Source organism: Neoarius graeffei, chromosome 3, assembly GCF_027579695.1.
Source record: "Neoarius graeffei isolate fNeoGra1 chromosome 3, fNeoGra1.pri, whole genome shotgun sequence".
In the NCBI taxonomy this organism is placed as follows: Eukaryota; Metazoa; Chordata; class Actinopteri; order Siluriformes; family Ariidae; genus Neoarius; species Neoarius graeffei.
Window position 1 is genome coordinate 115,956,210 of NC_083571.1, and position 21,744 is coordinate 115,977,953.

The window sequence follows — 21,744 nt, forward strand, 5'->3', positions numbered from 1 at the left end:
TAAAACATCATCAGATTTTCACACAAGTCCTAAAAGTAGATAAAGAGAACCCAGTTAAACAAATGAGACAAAAATATTATACTTGGTCATTTATTTATTGAGGAAAATGATCCAATATTACATATCTGTGAGTGGCAAAAGTATGTGAATCTCTAGGATTAGCAGTTAATTTGAAGGTGAAATTAGAGTCAGGTGTTTTCAATCAATGGGATGACAATCAGGTGTGAGTGGGCACCCTGTTTTATTTAAAGAACAGGGATCTATCAAAGTCTGATCTTCACAACACATGTTTGTGGAAGTGTATCATGGCACGAACAAAGGAGATTTCTGAGGACCTCAGAAAAAGCGTTGTTGATGCTCATCAGGCTGGAAAAGGTTACAAAACCAACTCTAAAGAGTTTGGACTTCACCAATCCACAGTCAGACAGATTGTGTACAAATGGAGGAAATTCAAGACCATTGTTACCCTCCCCAGGAGTGGTCGACCAACAAAGATCACTCCAAGAGCAAGGCATGTAATAGTCGGCGAGGTCACAAAGGACCCCAGGGTAACTTCTAAGCAACTGAAGGCCTCTCTCACATTGGCTAATGTTAATGTTCATGAGTCCACCATCAGGAGGACACTGAACAACAATGGTGTGCATGGCAGGGTTGCAAGGAGAAAGCCACTGCTCTCCAAAAAGAACATTGCTGCTGGTCTGCAGTTTGCTAACGATCACGTGGACAAGCCAGAAGGCTGTTGGAAAAATGTTTTGTGGACGGATGAGACCAAAATAGAACTTTTTGGTTTAAATGAGAAGCATTATGTTTGGAGAAAGGAAAACACTGCATTCCAGCAGAAGAACCTTATCCCATCTGTGAAACATGGTGGTGGTAGTATCGTGGTTTGGGCCTGTTTTGCTGCATCTGGGCCAGGACGGCTTGCCATCATTGGTGGAACAATGAATTCTGAATTATACCAGCGAATTCTAAAGGAAAATGTCAGGACATCTGTCCATGAACTGAATCTCAAGAGAAAGTGGGTCATGCAGCAAGACGATGACCCTAAGCACACAAGTCGTTCTACCAAAGAATGGTTAAAGAAGAATAAAGTTAATGTTTTGGAATGGCCAAGTCAAAGTCCTGACCTTAATCCAATGGAAATGTTGTGGAAGGACCTGAAGCGAGCAGTTCATGTGAGGAAACCCACCAACATCCCAGAGTTGAAGCTGTTCTGTACGGAGGAACGGGCTAAATTCCTCCAAGCCGGTGTGCAGGACTGATCAACAGTTACCGGAAATGTTTAGTTGCAGTTATTGCTGCACAAGGGGGTCACACCAGATACTGAAAGCAAAGGTTCACATACTTTTGCCACTCACAGATATGTAATATTGGATCATTTTCTTCAAATGACCAAGTGTAATATTTTTGTCTCATTTGTTTAACTGGGTTCTCTTTATCTACTTTTAGGACTTGTGTGAGAATCTGATGATGTTTTAGGTCATATTTATGCAGAAATATAGAATAGTCTAAAAGGTTCACAAACTTTCAAGCACCACTGTACTTGTGTACATGATAAGTTCTGACCACAACTGTGCATATACAAATTAAAATACACAAAAGTTGGCATCCATATGCTCCAAAAATAAGTATATGTATTTTTTAATACTTCTTGAAGTATATTAATATATATGGTATATTATATGGTTGAAGGTAGTAATCCCAGTATAATGCTGCAATATGCTGACATACAGTATTTATTGCAGAATAAAACAATGCACAGTTGACACACAATCAAACTCAGAGTAGGAGTCGGAAGTCGAAGCATTATCACAAATCCATAGCAGCATCTCAGAGCTAATCAGACTTTGTGCTAGTTCCGTTGATGCCCAGGCCGGGTTTTCCCCTCCCGCCTGTGTCGATGATTATCTTCCAGGCCTATGTGCTTTGTGAAACAGTTGGAGATCCCACAGTACGGTTACAAAAATAACGTCTCCACCAGCACGCCTCGCTCCAATCTAGCCAAGGAGCTGGAGAAGTACTCCAAGACCAGCTTTGACTACGGAGGAGGCTACGACGGCCAGCCTCATGCCTACAGCAAGCGTTCACTCACACAGAAGAACCATGGACGAGACACTTCACCAAGAGGATACGATGGTGAGCACAACCCAATTAAACTTTGCAGCTTCTGGGAGCTTGGCTAGCTAACATCTTCTGGGGTCACAGCTGGGAGTAAAAAAAAGCCATCAGTATGCTTCATTCATCCTGAGAAAAAAAAAAAAAGACAGTTTTCACCCATCAGCACTGAACACTGTCAGGGTATTGGATGGATGTAGGTTTTTTTTGTTTTTTTGTTTTTCACAAAAGCTTCTCACTGTCATGTTTTCTTTGCCTGAAGGTTGAAATTATCCAAACATTTGGCAAGCTGCAGTGAAGGCATTATTCTAAAATAATCAGTGTAGGTCAGTCTTTTTTTAACACCAGTATGAGTTCTCATTGAATGAAAAGACAGTGGAGGGGTCTGGGTTGGTAAAATGTTTTCTGGCCTTCAGAAATAAATAAATAAATAAATAAATAAATAGCTTACTTCTTCAATCTCAATCAAGACACGCAGACTGCAAGTATACATGAAGATTTAAAACTTACATCAGTATGTAACTATAAATATATACCCTGTGCAATAACCCAAGGTCGTCAGTTGGACCATGAGTGGAAATAATTAAAGTAAGTTTTTCTTGAATTCAGATAGATCAAGAAACAAAACAGTAGACATGCGAGACATTTTTCCATCGTTGGACAGATCGCTTTTGCCGAGCATCTTTCTCAATTTGTCCAATCAATGGACTGCTTATGAGTAAGAGTAGCTCATGACTCACAGTTTCCAGTGCAGGAGGTCAAGATTTATCCAAAGATGTTTGTGGAAATATTGCAGTAAAAAACAGAGATTATGGAAGGTCCCTGTTTGTGATGTAGACGGTAACTAGGGTATAGACGTCTCGAGTGAATCCATCACGTGCACGATTCAGATGTAGGGATTAGTCAGGCAGCCTGTGAGAAATATTTCCAGTTTTGGAGAAAACGTCTAATTTACAGTAAGATCGTTTTGTCAGTCTAAAACCTGGTCTTACATCAAAGGTTTTTTTTTTTTTGCTCCTACTCTTGAACCTTTTATTTTTAAGTGAAGTAAGATAGACCATTTAATAAGGTTTCAGGCTTTTTTTTTTTCAAAGAGCAAACATAATTACGAAAACTCCAACAAAATGCATTTGATAAAAGCATATTTAGTATTTTAGATATGTACAGTAATCGAAGAGCATTGATATTAAAAGCACAGGGGGAGGGATTTGGGGGGTTGTTGTTGTTGTTGTTGTTGATGATGATGATGATGTCAGACAAAGGAAATAGTATTACCCACAAAATTCGAGCTGAAAGTTGAACAGTGTATGATGATTGTTCCTTTTGTCTTTTAGTAAAATGTAAACGCACTATCGCTCTCTCTCTCTCTCTCTCTCTCTCTCAGACTCATTTGCTCTCGGCATTCATCATGGAACATCAGACCATCCAATAAGCGAGTCTTGTAGGTGTCTATCTATCTACCCATCTACTCTGTCTGTTGTTCTACCATTTTCCAACTTTGCTTTAAGTCTATTTATGTGCACTTTCGTTCATGTCATCTGTCATGTCTCATTAGTCACTGTGCGTACTGTATGTGTGTGTGTGTGTGTGTGTATATATATATATATATGACAGTAAATTTGTGTGTGCGTGTGTGTGTGTGTGTGTGTTGGACAGCCAAGCGGTACTGTAAGACCTCGAGTCCAGCCAGCAGTACAACAAGCAGCTACGCTCCCAGCAGCAGTGGCAGTAGCCTGAGCTGTGGGGGAGGAAGAGGAGGGAGAGGAGGAGGAGGAGGAGGTGGTGGAGGAGGAGGAGGAGGAAGCAGCGCCAGCAGCACCTGCAGCAAGAGCAGCTTTGACTACACGCACGACATGGAGGCCGCTCACATGGCCGCCACGGCCATCCTCAACCTGTCCACACGCTGCCGAGAGATGCCCCAGAGCCTGAGTGCTAAAGGCCCCGAGCTCCTCGCACAGGTGAGCCCCAGCACCTGTTCTCATCCACGCACCCTCACGCATCCACACGGGCTCCTCAGGCCGTGTTTTGATTTTCTACTTCGGTATTTCTGTACTTCTCAGGACTTCTCAATGACACACTTTCTTGTTTTTTTTTTAAATATCAATACTGCCTTTTACTTCAGCATCTCTGACCCTGCTCCGCTCTTTATTTCATACACAAGGACTTTTCGGTGTTGCTCTGACTGCATGATAAATTGATTTCCAGGCCTGCGAGTTATTCTGAGTTCGACTCTTTTCTATGCAGTGTTAGTGTATAGCTAGAGTGGGTGTAAAAGGTGTGGTTTTTCATGCCACATTGAGCTCCACTGTGTGATGAACAGCTCCTGATTTCTTTCGTGCCACACTGCATGCAGAGATAATACAACCGGTGAGAAGCAGCTGAAACAGAATCGGTGCAGTATCAGACTTCTGCCCTCTCTGTCATTCTCTTTTATTCCTCTGTTTCTTCCTCCTTGTACATCTACCCATCCTCTCTCTCTCTCTCTCTCTCTCTCTCTCTCTCTCTCTCAATCTTTCTCTGTATGAGACAGGCTGGGTTGATGGTGCTTTCAGCCCTGGTCCAATCTCGGCCTGTTTTCTCATTGGGCTCTGTAGGAAGGGTGTGACCTCACTGTCAGGACACGGGCTCGCTGTAGAGAAAGCGAAGAGCAGGATGACTCAGATTGAGCACTAATGAGAGACTATACATGCAGATGTAGGACAGTGAATGGTGCAGGATCACGCTCTGATTTTTTTCATTCTCTTTTCCTTTCTTTCTTCTGTCGCTTCTTTACGCCCCACCCTTCCTTCTGCCGTTGTGTATCGCCACTTTACTATTCCTAATCTGTATTTTTCTACTCTTTTCCATTTATTCATTTGATTTAATCTTTTCATCTGATCTACTTTCTGTCTTCTCTTTTTATTTCCTCTTCTCGTCCACTTTTTATTCATCGTCTTCATCCTTCACCATCTTCTGGCCATATATATATATATATATATATATATATATATATATATATATATATATATATATATATATATATATATATATATTTCCCTCTTTTCATTCTGAAATTAATGTCCGTTCATTTCTGTCTTATTATATGTACATTTCATCCAATCTGCTTTTCCATTGTCTCATCTTACCATCTTGTCCTTTCTAATTCTCTCCTCCCACTCTCCTCTCATTTTCTCCATTTCTTCTCCGGTTCTCTCTCTTTCTTTTCCCTTTGCTTTTTTCTCATTCTTGTCTGCTCTTTCATCTCCTCCGGTCTCCTGTCCAGAGTCCAGAGGAGCAGGAGGTGGAGGAGAGTGGGACTTTGGACCTGAGCGTGGGTCGTGGAGGGGGTATGGGTGAGGACACGGTGCTCACGCCGTTGCAGCCCATGTCCCCCCAGCGGCAAGCGCTGCTCAACAGCCGCTGCTACCAGATGAGCCCAGACTGCTGGGACCTGCCAGTGGACTACACCAAGATTAAGAGCCTGGACGAGGACCATAAAGAGGTACAGCCTCCAGATCCCACCTGGGAGCAGTGCTGCTTTATTGGAGTTTATACAGATGGATAGTAGAGCAGGATCTGCGAGTGTTTAGTTGGCTGCCATATACCAAGCACTTTAGTGGAAGAGAGTAATCTCTCAGGCTTTAATGGGGCAGCAGATAAAACAGATATGAGATATATGTCATATTTTACATTTTGACATATGGTGTGTGTTGGGGAGATAAAATCCAAACAGGAGAGGACAGAGAATTGGGCACTGTTCCACCAAAAGACCTTCAGAGACATCTAGTGGTAAAGACTGGAAGCACTTTCTGAATGTTTTCACCAACTAGATTTTATTTTATTTTTTTATTTAAATGACTTTGAATGTTGTTGATGTTGAAGTAAATTGAAACTATAGTACCGAAGACGTTTAATCAAGCAAATTCAATCAAGTAAATTGTTACTCATTGATATCTAATTCTTGACTGAAAAGGATTTTGAAGGAAAACTCCCAACTGGCTGTAATTTAATATAACACCAGGATTGATCCATATTATTATTATTATTATTATTATAAGTGTTGTAGTGAGTGTTTCTGGCCCTGCTAGGATGAGCTGGACCCTTTCCATGAGTTGCTGGAGAACCAGCAGTACCCGGGTGAGGTGTCCCTCCCCAGCCCCAAACACAAATATGCCCCCTGCAAAGAAAGCAAGAAAGAACTCCTCACGTAAGAAGACTAACTTTACACGTTTGATCTAATTTATGAGAATATGAGACTTGCTGAATAACTACCATCTGAACTGTCTTTTAAGTGTCCATTATTAACTCTGGTTGAATTTTCTCCCCAGACTCTCTAGCTGTCAGTTAGCTGATAAAGGCATGCGTAGTATGATGACAACAAACTCACAGGATTTAAAGTAAGTCTTTGTGATATCGTCATTAAATCACTTTGTGTGTTTGTGTGTTGAGTCGAAGTTCTCACTGGATGCTTGTTCATGCCTGTTTCAGGTGTCCTACTCCAGGTTGTGATGGCTCAGGGCACATTACAGGCAACTATGCCTCACACAGAAGGTAACCACACACACACACACACACACACACACACACACACACACACACGGACATAAACAATTTATGTATATTTGCTCAGCAACGTAGTAATACAGGACAAAAATAATCAAAATGCAGAACACACACACACACACACACACACAAAACCCACATCATTCTACAGTTAAAACATGGACTGTGATAACCTTCATCATGGAGGCTTCACTGACGCTATAGTAGTCAAATGTACAGTGAGGACAAATACTTGTCTGAACTCTTCATTTGCAACAACAACAACATCCAGTGTATTAGCGGAGAGATTTGCAAAAATTAATGAAACATTATTACATAGGTTTTACATATTCGGTATGAGGCAGGAATGCTTGTCCATTCTCACAGAAAAAGGCAAACGGATCGAAATTTCTTTTCTTACGCAGTCTGTTATTCTATTGTTGCATGCCACGTGGCCCATTCTGTAATCGCGTGTATATTTCAAGTGTCGAAAGAAAACAAAAAATTTAGCCAACGTCAACTCTGTTGACCTTAAACCGGGCAACCCATTCACAGAATCGTCGATAACAGAGTTGACGTTCCCCGCCGTATTTTGTGTCTTAACTCCACGTGGCGGGGCGGCACGGTGGTGTAGTGGTTAGCGCTGTCGCCTCACAGCAAGAAGGTCCTGGGTTCGAGCCCCGGGGCCGGCGAGGGCCTTTCTGTGTGGAGTTTGCATGTTCTCCCCGTGTCCGCGTGGGTTTCCTCCGGGTGCTCCGGTTTCCCCCACAGTCCAAAGACATGCAGGTTAGGTTAACTGGTGACTCTAAATTGAGCGTAGGTGTGAATGTGAGTGTGAATGGTTGTCTGTGTCTATGTGTCAGCCCTGTGATGACCTGGCGACTTGTCCAGGGTGTACCCCGCCTTTCACCCGTAGTCAGCTGGGATAGGCTCCAGCTTGCCTGCGACCCTGTAGAAGGATAAAGCGGCTAGAGATAATGAGATGAGATGAGATGAACTCCACGTGGCACAACCTCAAACTCGCTACCGCACAGCATGTATAAAAATGGAATTTTATGGATTTTAATCATATTAATGTTTTGGGTTTTTTTAAATGAGGGAGAGATTCGCTCCAATATCACAATAACAGAGTTGACGAATAATTAATCTGCGGTTGGTGTAAAATCCTCGACATTTTGTTCAAATTTATGAGAGAAGAAACAGAACATAATTAATTTGCTGCCTTTCTGAAGTTTCCCGCCAGAAAAAGTGACATCACTCGGTGCAGGTGTCGTGTGTATTATTATTAAAAGTCTTTGTGGATTTTATGCGATTTTATAACAAGACTTAACAGAGTTGACAAGAACATTAGGACGGATAAAAATATATTTTTTTTTATTATTGAAATTTCACATCATACAAAAAACAGACTTTCTATGCAATTGATTTTATAACAATTAAAGCGAGACGGCCTTTCGATTTCATAAAATCAGTGAAATTTAGTTCGCTCTGAAATGTGGTCATTGTGATGTATGTTTATTTCTGTAATATCTAAAAAAAACAAAACAGGCCATTCTGTGGCTGGGAAGTTATTTAATTTGAGGGGATTAAAGCAAATAATGTGCATGAAATCACTCGCTTCGCGCAGTCAAGCAGACAGAGGAAGTCCGTGTGCGCATGCGCAGGTTTACCTTCTTCTTCTTCTTTTGGGTTTTACGGCAGCTGGCATCCACAGTGTTGCATTACTGCCATCTACAGGTTTCCTTTTGAGCGTGCACTGACAGTTCCATCATTCTGTCGCTAAACGAACAGCTGATCACACCGAGGTGCTCACTGAGCGCCCATATTTATTAGTTTGGTCCTGCATTTCCTTTCCTTCGTATATAACATAACATCATTTCTTCTCACTTTCTTTCCGTTACTGTAGTCAGTCTTTCACGTTTCATTCGCACACTCACGCCCTCCATTTTTCTCTTCTGTTTCAAATTTGTATCCCACAATGCCTTGCGTGAACGGGGAAAGCCCACCACGTGATGCATGACGTAGTATCTTGAATTGGGTCATGGTGAAGCAGGAAAAAATAGCGAAGAATTTAGAGCCACGTGGAGATAAATTCATTAATTGTTTTTTTTTTTTTAATTAACAAAATTGGAAGTCTGTGATTCGAATTCAGTAGCTTTTGGTCCATTAAACAAAAATAATTGGGTGTTGGGAAAATTCTTTTTATGACCTACACTTGAAAAATCTGAAAGGCAGTCTAGCTTTAATAGAATAAGCCCCAAAAACAGATGGTTAGACTGAATCACTTCATGTTTATTCGGGTTGAATGGATGAATCAGGAGTCGAAGATGGCCAGTAATGTGGGGGGAGGGGTGGGAGTCGTTTAGTTAATGTTTTATGGATAAATTGGGTCTAAAATGGATATCAAGCATCGCTATTGGTGAAAGTTTGTCATAATTTGCATTATTGTCCAAAACTTATTGAATAAAGGTTTCTTTTGTGGAAAATAACAAAAGATTTATCTTGGAGATGCGAAGTGTACCCCAGATTCTATAATGATGCATGTACAGTCCTGTCATGATCAGAGATGTAGCCCATCTCGTTTCTGTTAATGCATAATTCAGTTCTGCATCTACGACATTAACAATGGTACTTACAATGGGTGTCGTTGAGGTCATTTAAACACAGTTTAAAATCTTGTTCGGCTGTGACCTGCAACCATGTAGTGATCAACAAAGTAGTATATATGAATGTATGGATTTTTGATCAATATAATGCGCTCAGGGCGACACGGTGGTGCAGTGGTTAGCACTGGCGCTTCACACCAAGCAGGTTCCTGGTTCAAATATGGATCACACATACGCTACACTACTCTACACACACACACGTTATATGTTTGAGTTCAAAATATCACGCCATGCATGCATTGTTCTTGTAGGGAATGTTCTAGAAATGTTGTTAAGAATGTAAATTCTCTGGCGTAGTCTATCAGGTTGTCCCCGAGCAAAGAAGAGCGGAATTAAAATCATTCATAACAAGGAGGACAAGGATGATCAGGAGCCAATTAAGTAGGTTTTCAATTAAGAGGCAATGTATCAAGAACATTTCGTGGCTTGTTTGAAATAAAAGATCAATATGAAGGTGTGTACATAATCCGAGCCCTGTATTGCAGGTGTCCTGTGCCTGGGTGTGATGGTCAAGGTCATGTGACAGGGAAGTACGCGTCTCATCGCAGTGCATCCGGCTGCCCACTGGCTGCCAAGCGTCAGAAGGATGGTTTTGTGAACGGTGCTCCATTTCCATGGAAGTCTGGAAAAACTGATGGAATGACATGCCCCACACCTGGGTGTGATGGCTCGGGCCATGTCAGTGGTAGCTTTCTCACCCACCGGAGGTATGTATGAAAGGGGGACAGAATACAGACATGTGCTGTTTCTCGGATTATGAGAAGCATAAATGATTTCTGTAAATCAAATGCATATCTGTGTTTCTCTGTCCAGTCTATCTGGCTGTCCCCGTGCCACTTCAGCTATGAAGAAAGCACGAATGACGGGGGTCGAAATGCTTACAATCAAGCAGCGTGCAAGCAAAGGTACGGCGTATGCACATGAATTGTAACACTTCTCAACAGAAAAACATCTTCATTCATTGACAGTGATAGCAGAGCTAATGCACAAGCGGAGCCCCATAGGCATAGAGTGCGGATACATAAAGAAACCCATCGAGTTGTTTTGTGATGGTTTCGGTCCTGTGCATGCCTGCCACCATACCAGTGTTAGTAATTACCAGTCATACACACCGCCTGGGCGGCACGGTGGTGTAGTGGTTAGCGCTGTCACCTCACAGCAAGAAGGTCCGGGTTCGAGCCCTGTGGCCGGCGAGGGCCTTTCTGTGTGGAGTTTGCATGTTCTCCCCGTGTCCGCGTGGGTTTCCTCCGGGTGCTCCGGTTTCCCCCACAGTCCAAAGACATGCAGGTTAGGTTAACTGGTGACTCTAAATTGAGCGTAGGTGTGAATGTGAGTGTGAATGGTTGTCTGTGTCTATGTGTCAGCCCTGTGATGACCTGGCGACTTGTCCAGGGTGTACCCCGCCTTTCGCCCGTAGTCAGCTGGGATAGGCTCCAGCTTGCCTGCGACCCTGTAGAACAGGATAAAGCGGCTAGAGATAATGAGATGAGATGAATGAGACACACCGCCTAGGGGCCAGTGTTAGTAATTACCAGTCATACACACCGCCTAGGGGCCAGTGTTAGTAATTACCAGTCATACACACCGCTTAGTGGCCAGTGTTAGTAATTACCAGTCATACACACCGCCTAGGGGCCAGTGTTAGTAATTGCCAGTCATACACACCGCCTAGGGGCCAGTGTTAGTAATTGCCAGTCATACACATCGCCTAGTGGCCAGTGTTAGTAATTACCAGTCATACACACCACCTAGGGGCCAGTGTTAGCCAGTAAAGAAATAAAACAAAAGAGGCTGGCTATGATGTAAGAAAATTCGACAACCCAGAAACAGATGGGAGCTCTGCTTTTAGGCAGTGCCTAAATCTATATATTAACATACAGCAGTGGTCATAAACAAGATGTGTTGAAACAACAAGATTGCACTTGTGGTTTGAAGGCATTTTGTGCTCTTGTCTAGGAATAGAGAACGATGAGGAAATCAAACAGCTGGATGAAGAAATCAAAGATCTTAATGAATCGAACAATCAAGTGGAGTCAGACATGATTAAACTTAGAACACAAGTATGTTGGGTTTTTTTTTTCTCATCTTCTCAGCAATCAATCATTTGTCTGTAGTCTTAACAAACCCTCCTCCTTCCTTGACCAGATCACCACCATGGAGACCAACCTGAAGTCCATGGAGGAAGAGAACAAGGCCATTGAGCAGCAGAATGACTCACTGCTGCATGAGCTGGCTAACCTCAGCCAGTCGCTTATCAACAGCCTGGCCAATATCCAGCTCCCTCATATGGTACGAGACAGACAGACAGCTTATCACCTACACACTACACCAAGCACTTTATCAAAGCGTCCAGAAATAACTCAGATCCAAAACGTCAATGCTAGAAGATATAATAAGGAAAACCTTGCTTACGGTTTGCAAATTTAAACAGCACTCGGCAGTGAAAGTTGTTTGGGTTCCCATGTGTGCAATGGGTCACTAATACAGCTGACTTTCTGCCATCTGCTTCTTTATGTATGTTGTTGAGTTTGTCCCAGCTCCATATGCTTCTGTGCTTAGGTCACTTTTCTTACTGATCATTCTATGAAAACAAACTCACACCTCAAAAGACTGTCTTTCAGTTGAGTAAAAACATGGCTTAACGACGCGCCTGCACATACTCATGCATTACCTGCTCATGGCGCTTCATATTGTCCAAGACAGGGTGCGATTGGACAATCCCTGTTTTTAATGCTAGTCATGTTGCTAAACAACTGAAACATGTCCTTTCGGAATATGGCTCCTCAGTTCTCCACCTCCACCTCCAGTGAAATGGGATTCGAATTGGCACTCCAGCTAACATTGGCACTCCTCACATCTCACCTGCATTGGATGACTGTTGGCTGTTTCTGTGCTGTTTCTAATTCTCTACATTCTCCATTAGGAGTCTGAGGCAAACTTGGATACATAGGCCCTTATTCCTCAAAGTTGTGTACAGTCAAATTGGATTCTTTATTTGTCAATTTTGGTGTATCTGTTGGTCTGATTTGGTGTACCTGTTCTGTATGACCAAACTCACATCTGGTCTGAATGCATGTACATTTGAATGTAATATTTTTACAAACTGGAAACTTGATTTGCAGTTAAAGTTAGACGGCCTTTCGATTTAATTTCATTTTTTTAAATATCAGGCCATTCTGTGGCTGGGAAGTTATTTAATTTGAGGGGGTTAAAGCAAATAATGTGCATGAAATCGCTCACTTCGCGCAGTCAAGCAGACAGAGGAAGTCTGTGTGCGCATGCGCAGGTTTCCCTTTGAGCGTGCACTGACAGTTCCATCATTCTGTCGCTAAACGAACAGCTGATCACACCGAGGTGCTCGCTGAGCACCGATATTTATTAGTTTGGTCCTGCGTTTCCTTTCCTTCGTATAGAACATAACGTCTTTTCTTCTTGCTTTCTTTCCGTTACTGTAGTCGGTCTTTCACACTTCATTCGCACACTCACGTCCTCCATTTTTCTCTCCTGTTTCAAATTTGTATCTCACAATGCCTTGCGCAAATGGGGAAAGCCCACCATGTGATGCATGACGTAGTATCTTGAATTGGGTCATGGGGAAGCAGGAAAATAGCAGAGAATTTAGGGCCATGTGGCCTTAAATTCATTAATTGTTTTATTTATTTTTTTTTTTTTAAACTAATAAAATTGGAAGTCTGTGATTCAAATTCAGTAGCTTTCGGCCCACTAAACAAAAATAATTGGGTGTGGGGGAAAATTATTTTTATGATCTATACTTGAAAAATCTGAAAGGCAGTCTACCATTAAATAATCAAAACCAGGATTAATAGGATCAATGGGTATTATAAGTATAGCTGGTAGTGTCGTATAAACAATAACAATCAAATAATTGAGATCCCTGTCTAAAATGTTTAGTGTCAAGATGTAATTTGTAAGTGGGAATCAGATGAAGAAACGTGGATATTTATTAGTTAAATTGAGTAATAGTTACGCTGGGTTCATACAACCACTGTTACATATGTAACTAGCATTTTATCTCACCCCGCCTATCAATCATTGGTGGTGAAAATCACCTAATTTATGCCACAATGTCACAAGGAATCAACTCACCTTAGGACTTACTGGGAAGCTACTTGGAGATGGCCTTCACACTGGGAGGGATGATGGTATCCTTGAAGAACCTGGACATGGTACATGGTCATGCTTAGGTAGCTGCATTGCAGGCTTCCTGGAGTGGCACACCTCTAAGTAATGCCTACAAGGAAGAAACCTCCCCTAATAGATCAGTATGCTGCAGTAGGGGTCAGGAATCCAGCCCTTCAGTAGGCCATGGTGGGCAAATCTCACATCTTTCCTCCATGATAGACAAACAACTGCATTTTGCCAAACTTGTAATGTGTCTAAGACAACCAGAAGTGCTGAAGATGCCACTCTCCCATCATTGTACAAGTACACTCCCAGCAGGTGAGTTGCTCTCCATGAGGTTAACCATGGATGAGCTTCATTGCAAGCGAAAGACAGTCACTGACCTTGTGCACCTTGGTGATTGATGTATCTTACTGTCATTTCATTGTTCAAGTGAGCTAGGATATGGCGATGTCTCAGAAATAGTGAGAAGGACTGTAGGGCTAGAGGGTCCGTCTTCAGTTCTAGCTGATTGTCCATGTTCGTTAAGAAGGTCTTGTGTCGCCAGAACTCTAGAACCCTTGGAAGAGATGGAGGAAACAGGGCTGCTTCAAAAACACCTGTAGCACCAGAGAAATGTAGAAAGGTCGAACTTGAAATGGAATACCTGTCCCTGGAAGGCAAATCTCAAAAACCATCTAAGTTCTGAGGTGATGCAAACATGGAAATAGGTATTCAGCCATCCTGTGTGAATCAGTCAACATGAACCAATCCTGTGATTGGATGGCATGAATTACATCTCACATTGTTATCATATGAAAGAGGAGAAAGTTTCGGTACCACTTCAGCTGTCTCAACTGTAGAATCAGATGGAAATGGCCATCCTTCTTCTGAAAGAGAAACTACATTGATGAGAGTCCTTTGTTCTGAGCCAGAAAATGTTGATGTTAGGAGTATGAGAGTATCCCTGCCATGCTCCAGCTCTGCCTCTGGATGGCACTGGATATAAATCACCCCACCACCAGCCCCTTCATGACTCTGCTCCAACTTGATGCTCATGGGTACCACAGAATTACAGAACATTCTTGACTGTCCTTGGCAGAAGAGAGGATTGAAGAGGCCACGAGCTTTAGTGGACAGGTAACCTTCAGCTCTGTGAAGGTTCTCAGTCATCTAGGTCACCGTTAACCATTGGTGCTAAAGAAGGCAACTAGACTTGCTTGAAATTCTTGAAGATGTTTCACCTCACATCCAAAAGGCTTCTTCAGTTCTGTCTGACTAGTGGGGAGTTCCAAGTATTTATCCTCTAGTGGACCAAAAGCAAACCTAAGGAGAGTTGTTGAGGTCACATGGGTCGTTGACACTCTCAGTCATCCTGTAGATGTTAGGGTTACTGGAGGCCGGGTGTGAATAGTATTAGCAGCCTAGAGGGTTGTTAGGGTGATCTGTGGGTCATTGGCTCTCTCTGCCATCATGTGAGTCTTTGAAGTCAGCTGAGTCTTGATGTGGATAGGTTTTCAGGATGTGGATGTGGATTCAGTTTTCTGGGAAGTGTGCCAAGGACTGCATTGTAGGTGGCTGATAAGTGGTGTCTCAGACCACTTCCTCTGTTCAGTGATGGTCAGATGAAAACAACCGCTTCACAAGTGCATGGCTCAACACAGGAGAGCCAGTTCCTCAGGCCAAGACTCTACAGTCCATCTTCAGCTCAATAAGAAAGGACACTCGTTTCAGGACTGCAATGTATGCATTTTAGCCAGAGAAGACCGGTGGTTTGAAAGAGGAGTAAAAGAAGCCATCTTCATCAACCTGGAACAACCATCACTGAACAGACGAGGTGGTCTGAGACACCACTTATCAGCCACCTACAATGCAATCCTCACTAGTCAAATTCCCTTCTATGCCCCTTTTCCACCAAAGCAGTTCCAGGGCTGGTTCGGGGCCAGTGCTTAGCTTGGAACCGGGTTTTCTGTTTCCACTGACAAAGAACTGGCTCTGGGACCAGAAAAACCGGTTCCAGGCTAGCACCAGCTCTTTGCTGGGCCAGAGGAAAGAACCGCTTACGTCAGCGGGGGCGGAGTTGTTAAGACCAACAACAATAACAAGACCGCGAAAGATTGCCATTTTTAAGCGACGAGAAGCAGCAGCTGTACAAACGCGAAGTCATCCATTATTATTATTGCTGTTGTTGCTGCTGCTGCTTCTTCCGTGTTGTTTTTGCTTCGATATTCGCGCCAAGGTTTATGCAAACGTAGCAAAGTAACTGACGTATACAGCAGCGTAACTGACGTATACAGCGACATAATGACGTGGCTTCCCTTAGCACCGCGAGTGATGGAAAAGCAAACTGGTTCTCAGCTGGCTCGCAAGTTGAACGAGTTGTGAACCAGCACCAGCACTGGCCCCGAACCAGCCCTGGAACTGATTTGGTGGAAAAGGGGTATTAGTCAGACAGAACTGAAGAAGCCTTTCAGATGAGAGGTGAAACGTCTTCAAGAATTTCAAGCAAGTCCAGTTGCCTTCTTTAGCACCTATGACCTGTAGCTCCGACTTTATTCACAAGCTGTTAAGATTGAGATTGCACCAAGTGGTGTCCATGTGGTTCAATGTGTCTAAGGTGAGAAGAAGTTGACTGTATAAGAGTAGTATATAGTCCAAATACTGCGTCACTTTGGGACTTTGTTGGAAGGTCTTGGTAAGCATGTGTAGGTGCACATGCATAGAAGAAGAAGAAGAAGAAGAAGAAGAAGAAGGCTTTATGTGTCACACTCAGGCACAGTGAAATTCCTCCCCTGCATTGAACCCATCTGAAGCAGTGAACACACATAAGTGAGCAATGAGCACACACACATACCCAGAGCAGTGGGCAGGTATGCTACAGTGCCTGGGGAGCAGTTAGGGGTCAGGTGCCTTGCTCAAGGGCACTTCAGCCCAAGGCTGCTCCACGTTAACCTAACCTAAGTCCGAGTGATTCTCACCATCCATGGCCATTAGGAGGGGCAAAATAGATTTGAAGGGGTAGAAATTGATGAAATGTTTTCTTTGGACCTTGTATAGCTGTACTCTGTGAAAAGCTGGAATAATGCACACCTGGATACCTAGAGTGTGTTTCATACAAATTAGATGTATATAAGGATAGAATGGGGTTGTCATTTGCATATGACATGTAAATAAGGGAGTAGGAGCTTGCATCCACACAGCTGAAGCCGATTCATCAACTGCACTCAAATGCCCATTTGCTTTGTTGTCGTCCATCTCTTTCATGAATCGGACTCAAATGTCCTTCTGCTCAAATCTGCACTTCTGTCTATGCAACTTTGATGACTAAGGGCCATTGTGTTTCCTAAGTCCACGTTCAACTTTTGGCTGTCCATTCTTGTATACCAGCATCATTCGTTGAGATCTGCAGCATTTGGGAGGAAAAAAAACTATATGTCCAGCTAATAGTATTCTCTCTACACCTCTCCCCTGTAGAAACCGGTGCCACTGAAAGAGGCCCCTGTTAAAAATTACTGCTGTTTACAGATGCCCCACAGAGTAAGCCATTCATTTTCCACAGTCTAACTTTATCCTTTTATTGCTCCTATTATTTTTTCCCCTATAGCCCTCCTTTTCTCCGTTACACCCACTGTGGTGTGTATAGACAGTATATCACAAAGATCCATATGTGTTTCTTTATATGAGTTGAAAAAGCAGTCATAGATCAATAGTAAAGTGTAGACTGTAGATTATCGCTGACATAGTGTTTGCAGCTGGAGTCACACTATGAGCCATATTTGCTTGTTTTCTAATATGTTATGAGACATAATTACGTTTAAATAGCTGGTGCTTGTTGATACTCTTGCCTTCCATGGCCCTGCAATTTGTGTTTTTATTTCACTAGTATCAGTGCTGATACACTCATATGCATGAGATTCACCATAAGGCATGCACTCATAACACATGCTGGTTTTGTTTGTTTGTTTGTTTGTTTATTTGTTTGTTAATTTGTCCATCTCATGATGTATGGATTATCCAGGACAGTTTAGGAATCTCATTGTTTCTTTGTTAGATTTGCCTGTAAAGTTATGATGCGCAATACAATCCTTCCCTAAGATATACTGTACCACTTCCCTGTCTCTTGTTTGTTCTATCACAAATAGCTCAAAACTTCTCCCTTCGTTGGCTTTCATTGATTCCAATCTGTTCCACAGGAACCCATGAACGAGCAAAATTTTGACAGTTATGTGAGCACTTTGACAGATATGTATACGCATCAGGACCAGTACCAGAGCCCGGAGAACAAAGCCCTGCTGGAGAACATCAAACAAGCTGTGCAGGGCATCCAAGTGTAGCTCCCTGAGCCACTGCCTTGGTTTTTTTTGTTGTTGTTTTTGTTTTTTAAGGGCTTGCATGAAGCAAGCACTGATAAGCAAAAAAAGAAAGAAAATGAAACAAGTGGGGGGAAAAAAACCATGTAAAAAGTCCGGATGACGATTATGATTTTTGCTGCTGTAATTAATTGTATTATCTTTCATTATTTATGATTCAGTTATGCTTTTGAGGGGGAAAAAATGATACATTAATTATTTGTTGCCTTGCTTTAACGATGATTACCAATGGCAAATGTTTTGAGGAACATTCATGTTTTGTACATTTTTCATATGACCTGACATAATGTGATGTACTGTTTATAGCTGCTAATGTATGCACATTTTAGTGTATATGTATTTATTAATTGTAAAAAAAAACAACCACTCATCATTTTAAAAAAAGATTAACAACAAGAAGGAAAAGCATCGTGTTGAAAATGTGGTATGAGGGAAATATAAAGGGCAATCAGCGAACGAAAGCGTTTCCTTTTAAAAATACGAGGAATTCGATGCGTACAGTGTAGGTTGTTCAAGGTGTGTTAAACGGCGAATTTCATGGAGGTTTGTCATTGTGTTCGGAAAACGTTTTGCAGCAGTGAGTGTGGGCACGCTAATGAAGTACGTGTTGGTCTTTGAGCTTTTATTTGTTTCATTTTCAAAATGTAAAATGGATAAAAACGGACAGACGAAAATCTGTACATTTTTGTGAAACATCATGACACGGAAACCCACTGGTGCAAATCCCGAGATTGTGAGAGAAATATTCCATCCGTATTGTATATTCTCCAAATGTGATTCCCATTTGGTTAACTCCAATCACTACGGAAAATCTTAAGGAGACAATCCAACATAAATTATGAATTTATGATCGTAAAAATATTAGTAGGTAGTAAAATAGCATATCAGCAATATATGACAATGAATCAGTCGTTTATTTAGATATGGGATGCAAACGTTCGGGTATATGCAATTTCTTATTGTAAACGTCACAGAAAGCTGATTAATCTTTTTACTAAATGTAAAGTATTGAGTTTTATATAAATCTTTTACTACAATCATGTTTTAGGGTTTGAACATGAGTGATCGAATCCAAATGGATGAATGCATATGCATTGTAATTTTACATTTCTCATGTTCTGTTTTGCACAGGGACACCTTTGTTTCCATGTTTTGATGTTATACACACACACACACACACACACACACACACACACACACACACACACAAGATTTCTCAGTTTCAACATTTGACATGTTGTCTTTGTACTATTTTCTATGTAATATATGGTTTCCATTATATGATTTGCAAAATCATTGTATTCTGTTTTTATTTACATTTTACACAGAGTCCCAACTTATTTTATTTATTTATTTATTTATTTATTTATTTATTTATTTTTTAACGTGAGTGTTTTACTGGGAAATACAGCACGCGTATTTTTCACCCGAGCTCCATCCGGGACATGGAGAACCAAAACCAGGACGTAAATCTCTTTATGTCACTCGTGAGGAAATCGATGAGTGAGTTGTTTTGATAAATTTGGGGACTTTTTGTTTGTGAATGTGTCGATATAATAAAATGAAAATCACACGTTGGTTTGAAGATATGAAGTTTATCTTCTCGTGTTGAAAAACTCACATTTTTCATACGAAATACATCACGTATCTGAGAGACATATTTAAATAATATTGGCTGGTGTTGAGTGGTCTATCAGATATATTCCATTCAGCGAGCATGATATTGAATGAGTCAAAGACGAGTAGCTGAATGGAATATATCTGATAGACCACAAAAAAGCCATTATTATTATTATTATTATTATTATTATTATTATAATACATACACACTCTCTTCATATCAGCATTCTCGAAGGCCGACGCTAGCTTACCCATGACTCGGTGCTGTTAGTGCGGCAGTCCAGTTACCTTCCAGCCAGTGTAGTGTTAGCGAAGACCAGCGCAAGCACAGTCAAACCGATTATTATTATTATTATTATTAATGTACTGAGTTACTTTTAAAATTAACATCGACAGCTACACACAACGGAGCGAGCTGGCAGCCAAAATTCTCTCAAAATCTTCCGCTTTTAATGAAGCAAACCTCACAACCATGTTTGTTTACAAACTGTCACAGTCACTCGGTAGCGTGGAAGTTTTATGTCTCCGACGTGTCTCTTTTCCAGTTTTTCGATATCTGTTGGTCTGTTTTTCTCTTGTAAATATGTGTGAAGAATATATAATGGAATTTTGGTAGCCTTTCGGGTGTTCAATGCGTCTTTAATTTCAATTTTCAGTTTGTTTATTTAGTGCTTAATTATAGCGTAGCTAATCCTAGCAGTAGCACTGGATTAGCCTCTTCTTTCCTCTTTCCCGGCCGACAAAGAAATGATTGTGCACATGCACAGCAGAAAAGTTTTGTCATTGGATCTTCGCATGAGCTCTGACATGTGACGTCGTGTTGTCTTGACTTGTAACAATATTGCACGCTTATTCTCCATTGGGGAGAGCAGCGTAATACACAGAGGATAAGCGATATAACAATATTGCATGCTATCAATAAATCTGCTAGAAGGGAATAGAACACATGTTTTTATTCCATGGAAAAAGTGTCCTGTATGTATAATAATCACTGATATTTCACTCCGATGACATCACTCCCAGTGTTTTCCTGCTGATTAGATAGACACGCGTTGTCAAAATGGGCGAACCGGTTCAAAATTAAAATTCTTTTGATTAACTTGCATTTTTTTGTTGTTGTTGAGGTGTCCATATAATATAAAGAACATTACACAATGGTGCAAAGATGTGAAGTTCATCTCCTCGTGTTGAAAATATTTTTCAAAATATTTATATAAGTTTTATCTTCTCATGTTTGAAAATATATTCATCACTTGAAGATAAACTTCATATCTTCATGTCACCATGTAATATCCTCTCTCTCTCTCTCTCTCTCTCTCTCTCTCTCTCTCTCTCAATATATATTATTTATATATATAAACCCATTTCCAAAAGAGTTGGGACGCTGTGTAAAATGTACATTTATTTTTATAGATACATACAGTACTGTGCAAAAGTCTTACAAGGAAAGAAGTCCTGTAGAGCAAAGATGCCTTCAAAAATAATAAAATTAAATGTTTCTACATGAAAAAACATACTATAAAGAGCGGTAAACAGTAATAAATGAAATAAAGTCACTATTTGAGGCTTAAAACTGAACTTTATGCCATTTTATAAGGAAATTATCTGGTAAGATTTACTGAGTATCTTGCAGAAGCAGCCACAGTTCTTTTGGACACTTTGACTGTCGCACTTGCTTGATAATTTTGCACCAAAATCCAGCCACCTTCATTAAAGGGTGGCACGGTGGTGTAAATGGTTAGCACTGTCGCCTCACAGCAAGAAGGTTCTGGGTTCGAGCCCAGTGGCCGGTGGGGGCCTTTCTGTGTGGAGTTTGCATGTTGTCCCCATGGGTTTCCTCCGGGTGCTCCGGTTTCCCCCACAGTTCAAAGACATGCTGTTAGGTTAATATGGGATGGCTTTGGGCTGAGGTGCCCTTGAGTGCGGCACCGAATTCCCAACTGCTGCCCGGGCGCTGTTAGCATGGCTGCCCACTGCTCTGGGTATGTGCGTGTGCTCATTGCTCACATGTGTATGCATGTGTGTGTTCACTGCTTCAGATGGGTTAAATGCAGAGAGGAAATTTCACAAGTGCGTGATGAATAAAGTTGTGCTTTCTTTCTATTTTTTTGTCCGAAAAGTGTCTCTTACGTATTATGCTTCTTTTACTGACATAGAAACTTTTTCTATAACATTTAATTTTGTGCTGGAAAACTAACCTTCAGAATATAAATCGATAATGTAGATGTCATAAAATAAACATCTATAACAAAAAATGTTTGTACTAAAAAAAAAAAAAGTGCGTCTAAGACTTTTGCACAGTACTGTATATCACGCAAACAGGGAGGTGC

At 41.4% G+C, this 21,744-nt stretch overlaps 1 protein-coding gene across 1 annotated transcript in view; it reads left to right on the forward strand.

Annotated features, from left to right (window-relative positions):
* The window catches only part of myt1la (myelin transcription factor 1-like, a), a 119,545-nt gene extending 98,830 nt beyond the window's left edge, over positions 1–20,715 (forward strand). Inside the window, exons 11-24 of the mRNA XM_060917946.1 lie at positions 1,916–2,136; positions 3,500–3,556; positions 3,772–4,073; positions 5,378–5,596; positions 6,183–6,301; positions 6,423–6,491; positions 6,583–6,645; positions 9,600–9,683; positions 9,788–10,009; positions 10,116–10,207; positions 11,259–11,362; positions 11,448–11,591; positions 16,899–16,961; positions 17,618–20,715. Of these exons, the coding sequence (XP_060773929.1) occupies positions 1,916–2,136; positions 3,500–3,556; positions 3,772–4,073; positions 5,378–5,596; positions 6,183–6,301; positions 6,423–6,491; positions 6,583–6,645; positions 9,600–9,683; positions 9,788–10,009; positions 10,116–10,207; positions 11,259–11,362; positions 11,448–11,591; positions 16,899–16,961; positions 17,618–17,758 (1,900 nt within the window). The 3' untranslated portion in view covers positions 17,759–20,715. The remainder of the gene's footprint in view (positions 1–1,915; positions 2,137–3,499; positions 3,557–3,771; positions 4,074–5,377; positions 5,597–6,182; positions 6,302–6,422; positions 6,492–6,582; positions 6,646–9,599; positions 9,684–9,787; positions 10,010–10,115; positions 10,208–11,258; positions 11,363–11,447; positions 11,592–16,898; positions 16,962–17,617) is intronic.
* Positions 20,716–21,744: the final 1,029 nt, after the last annotated feature.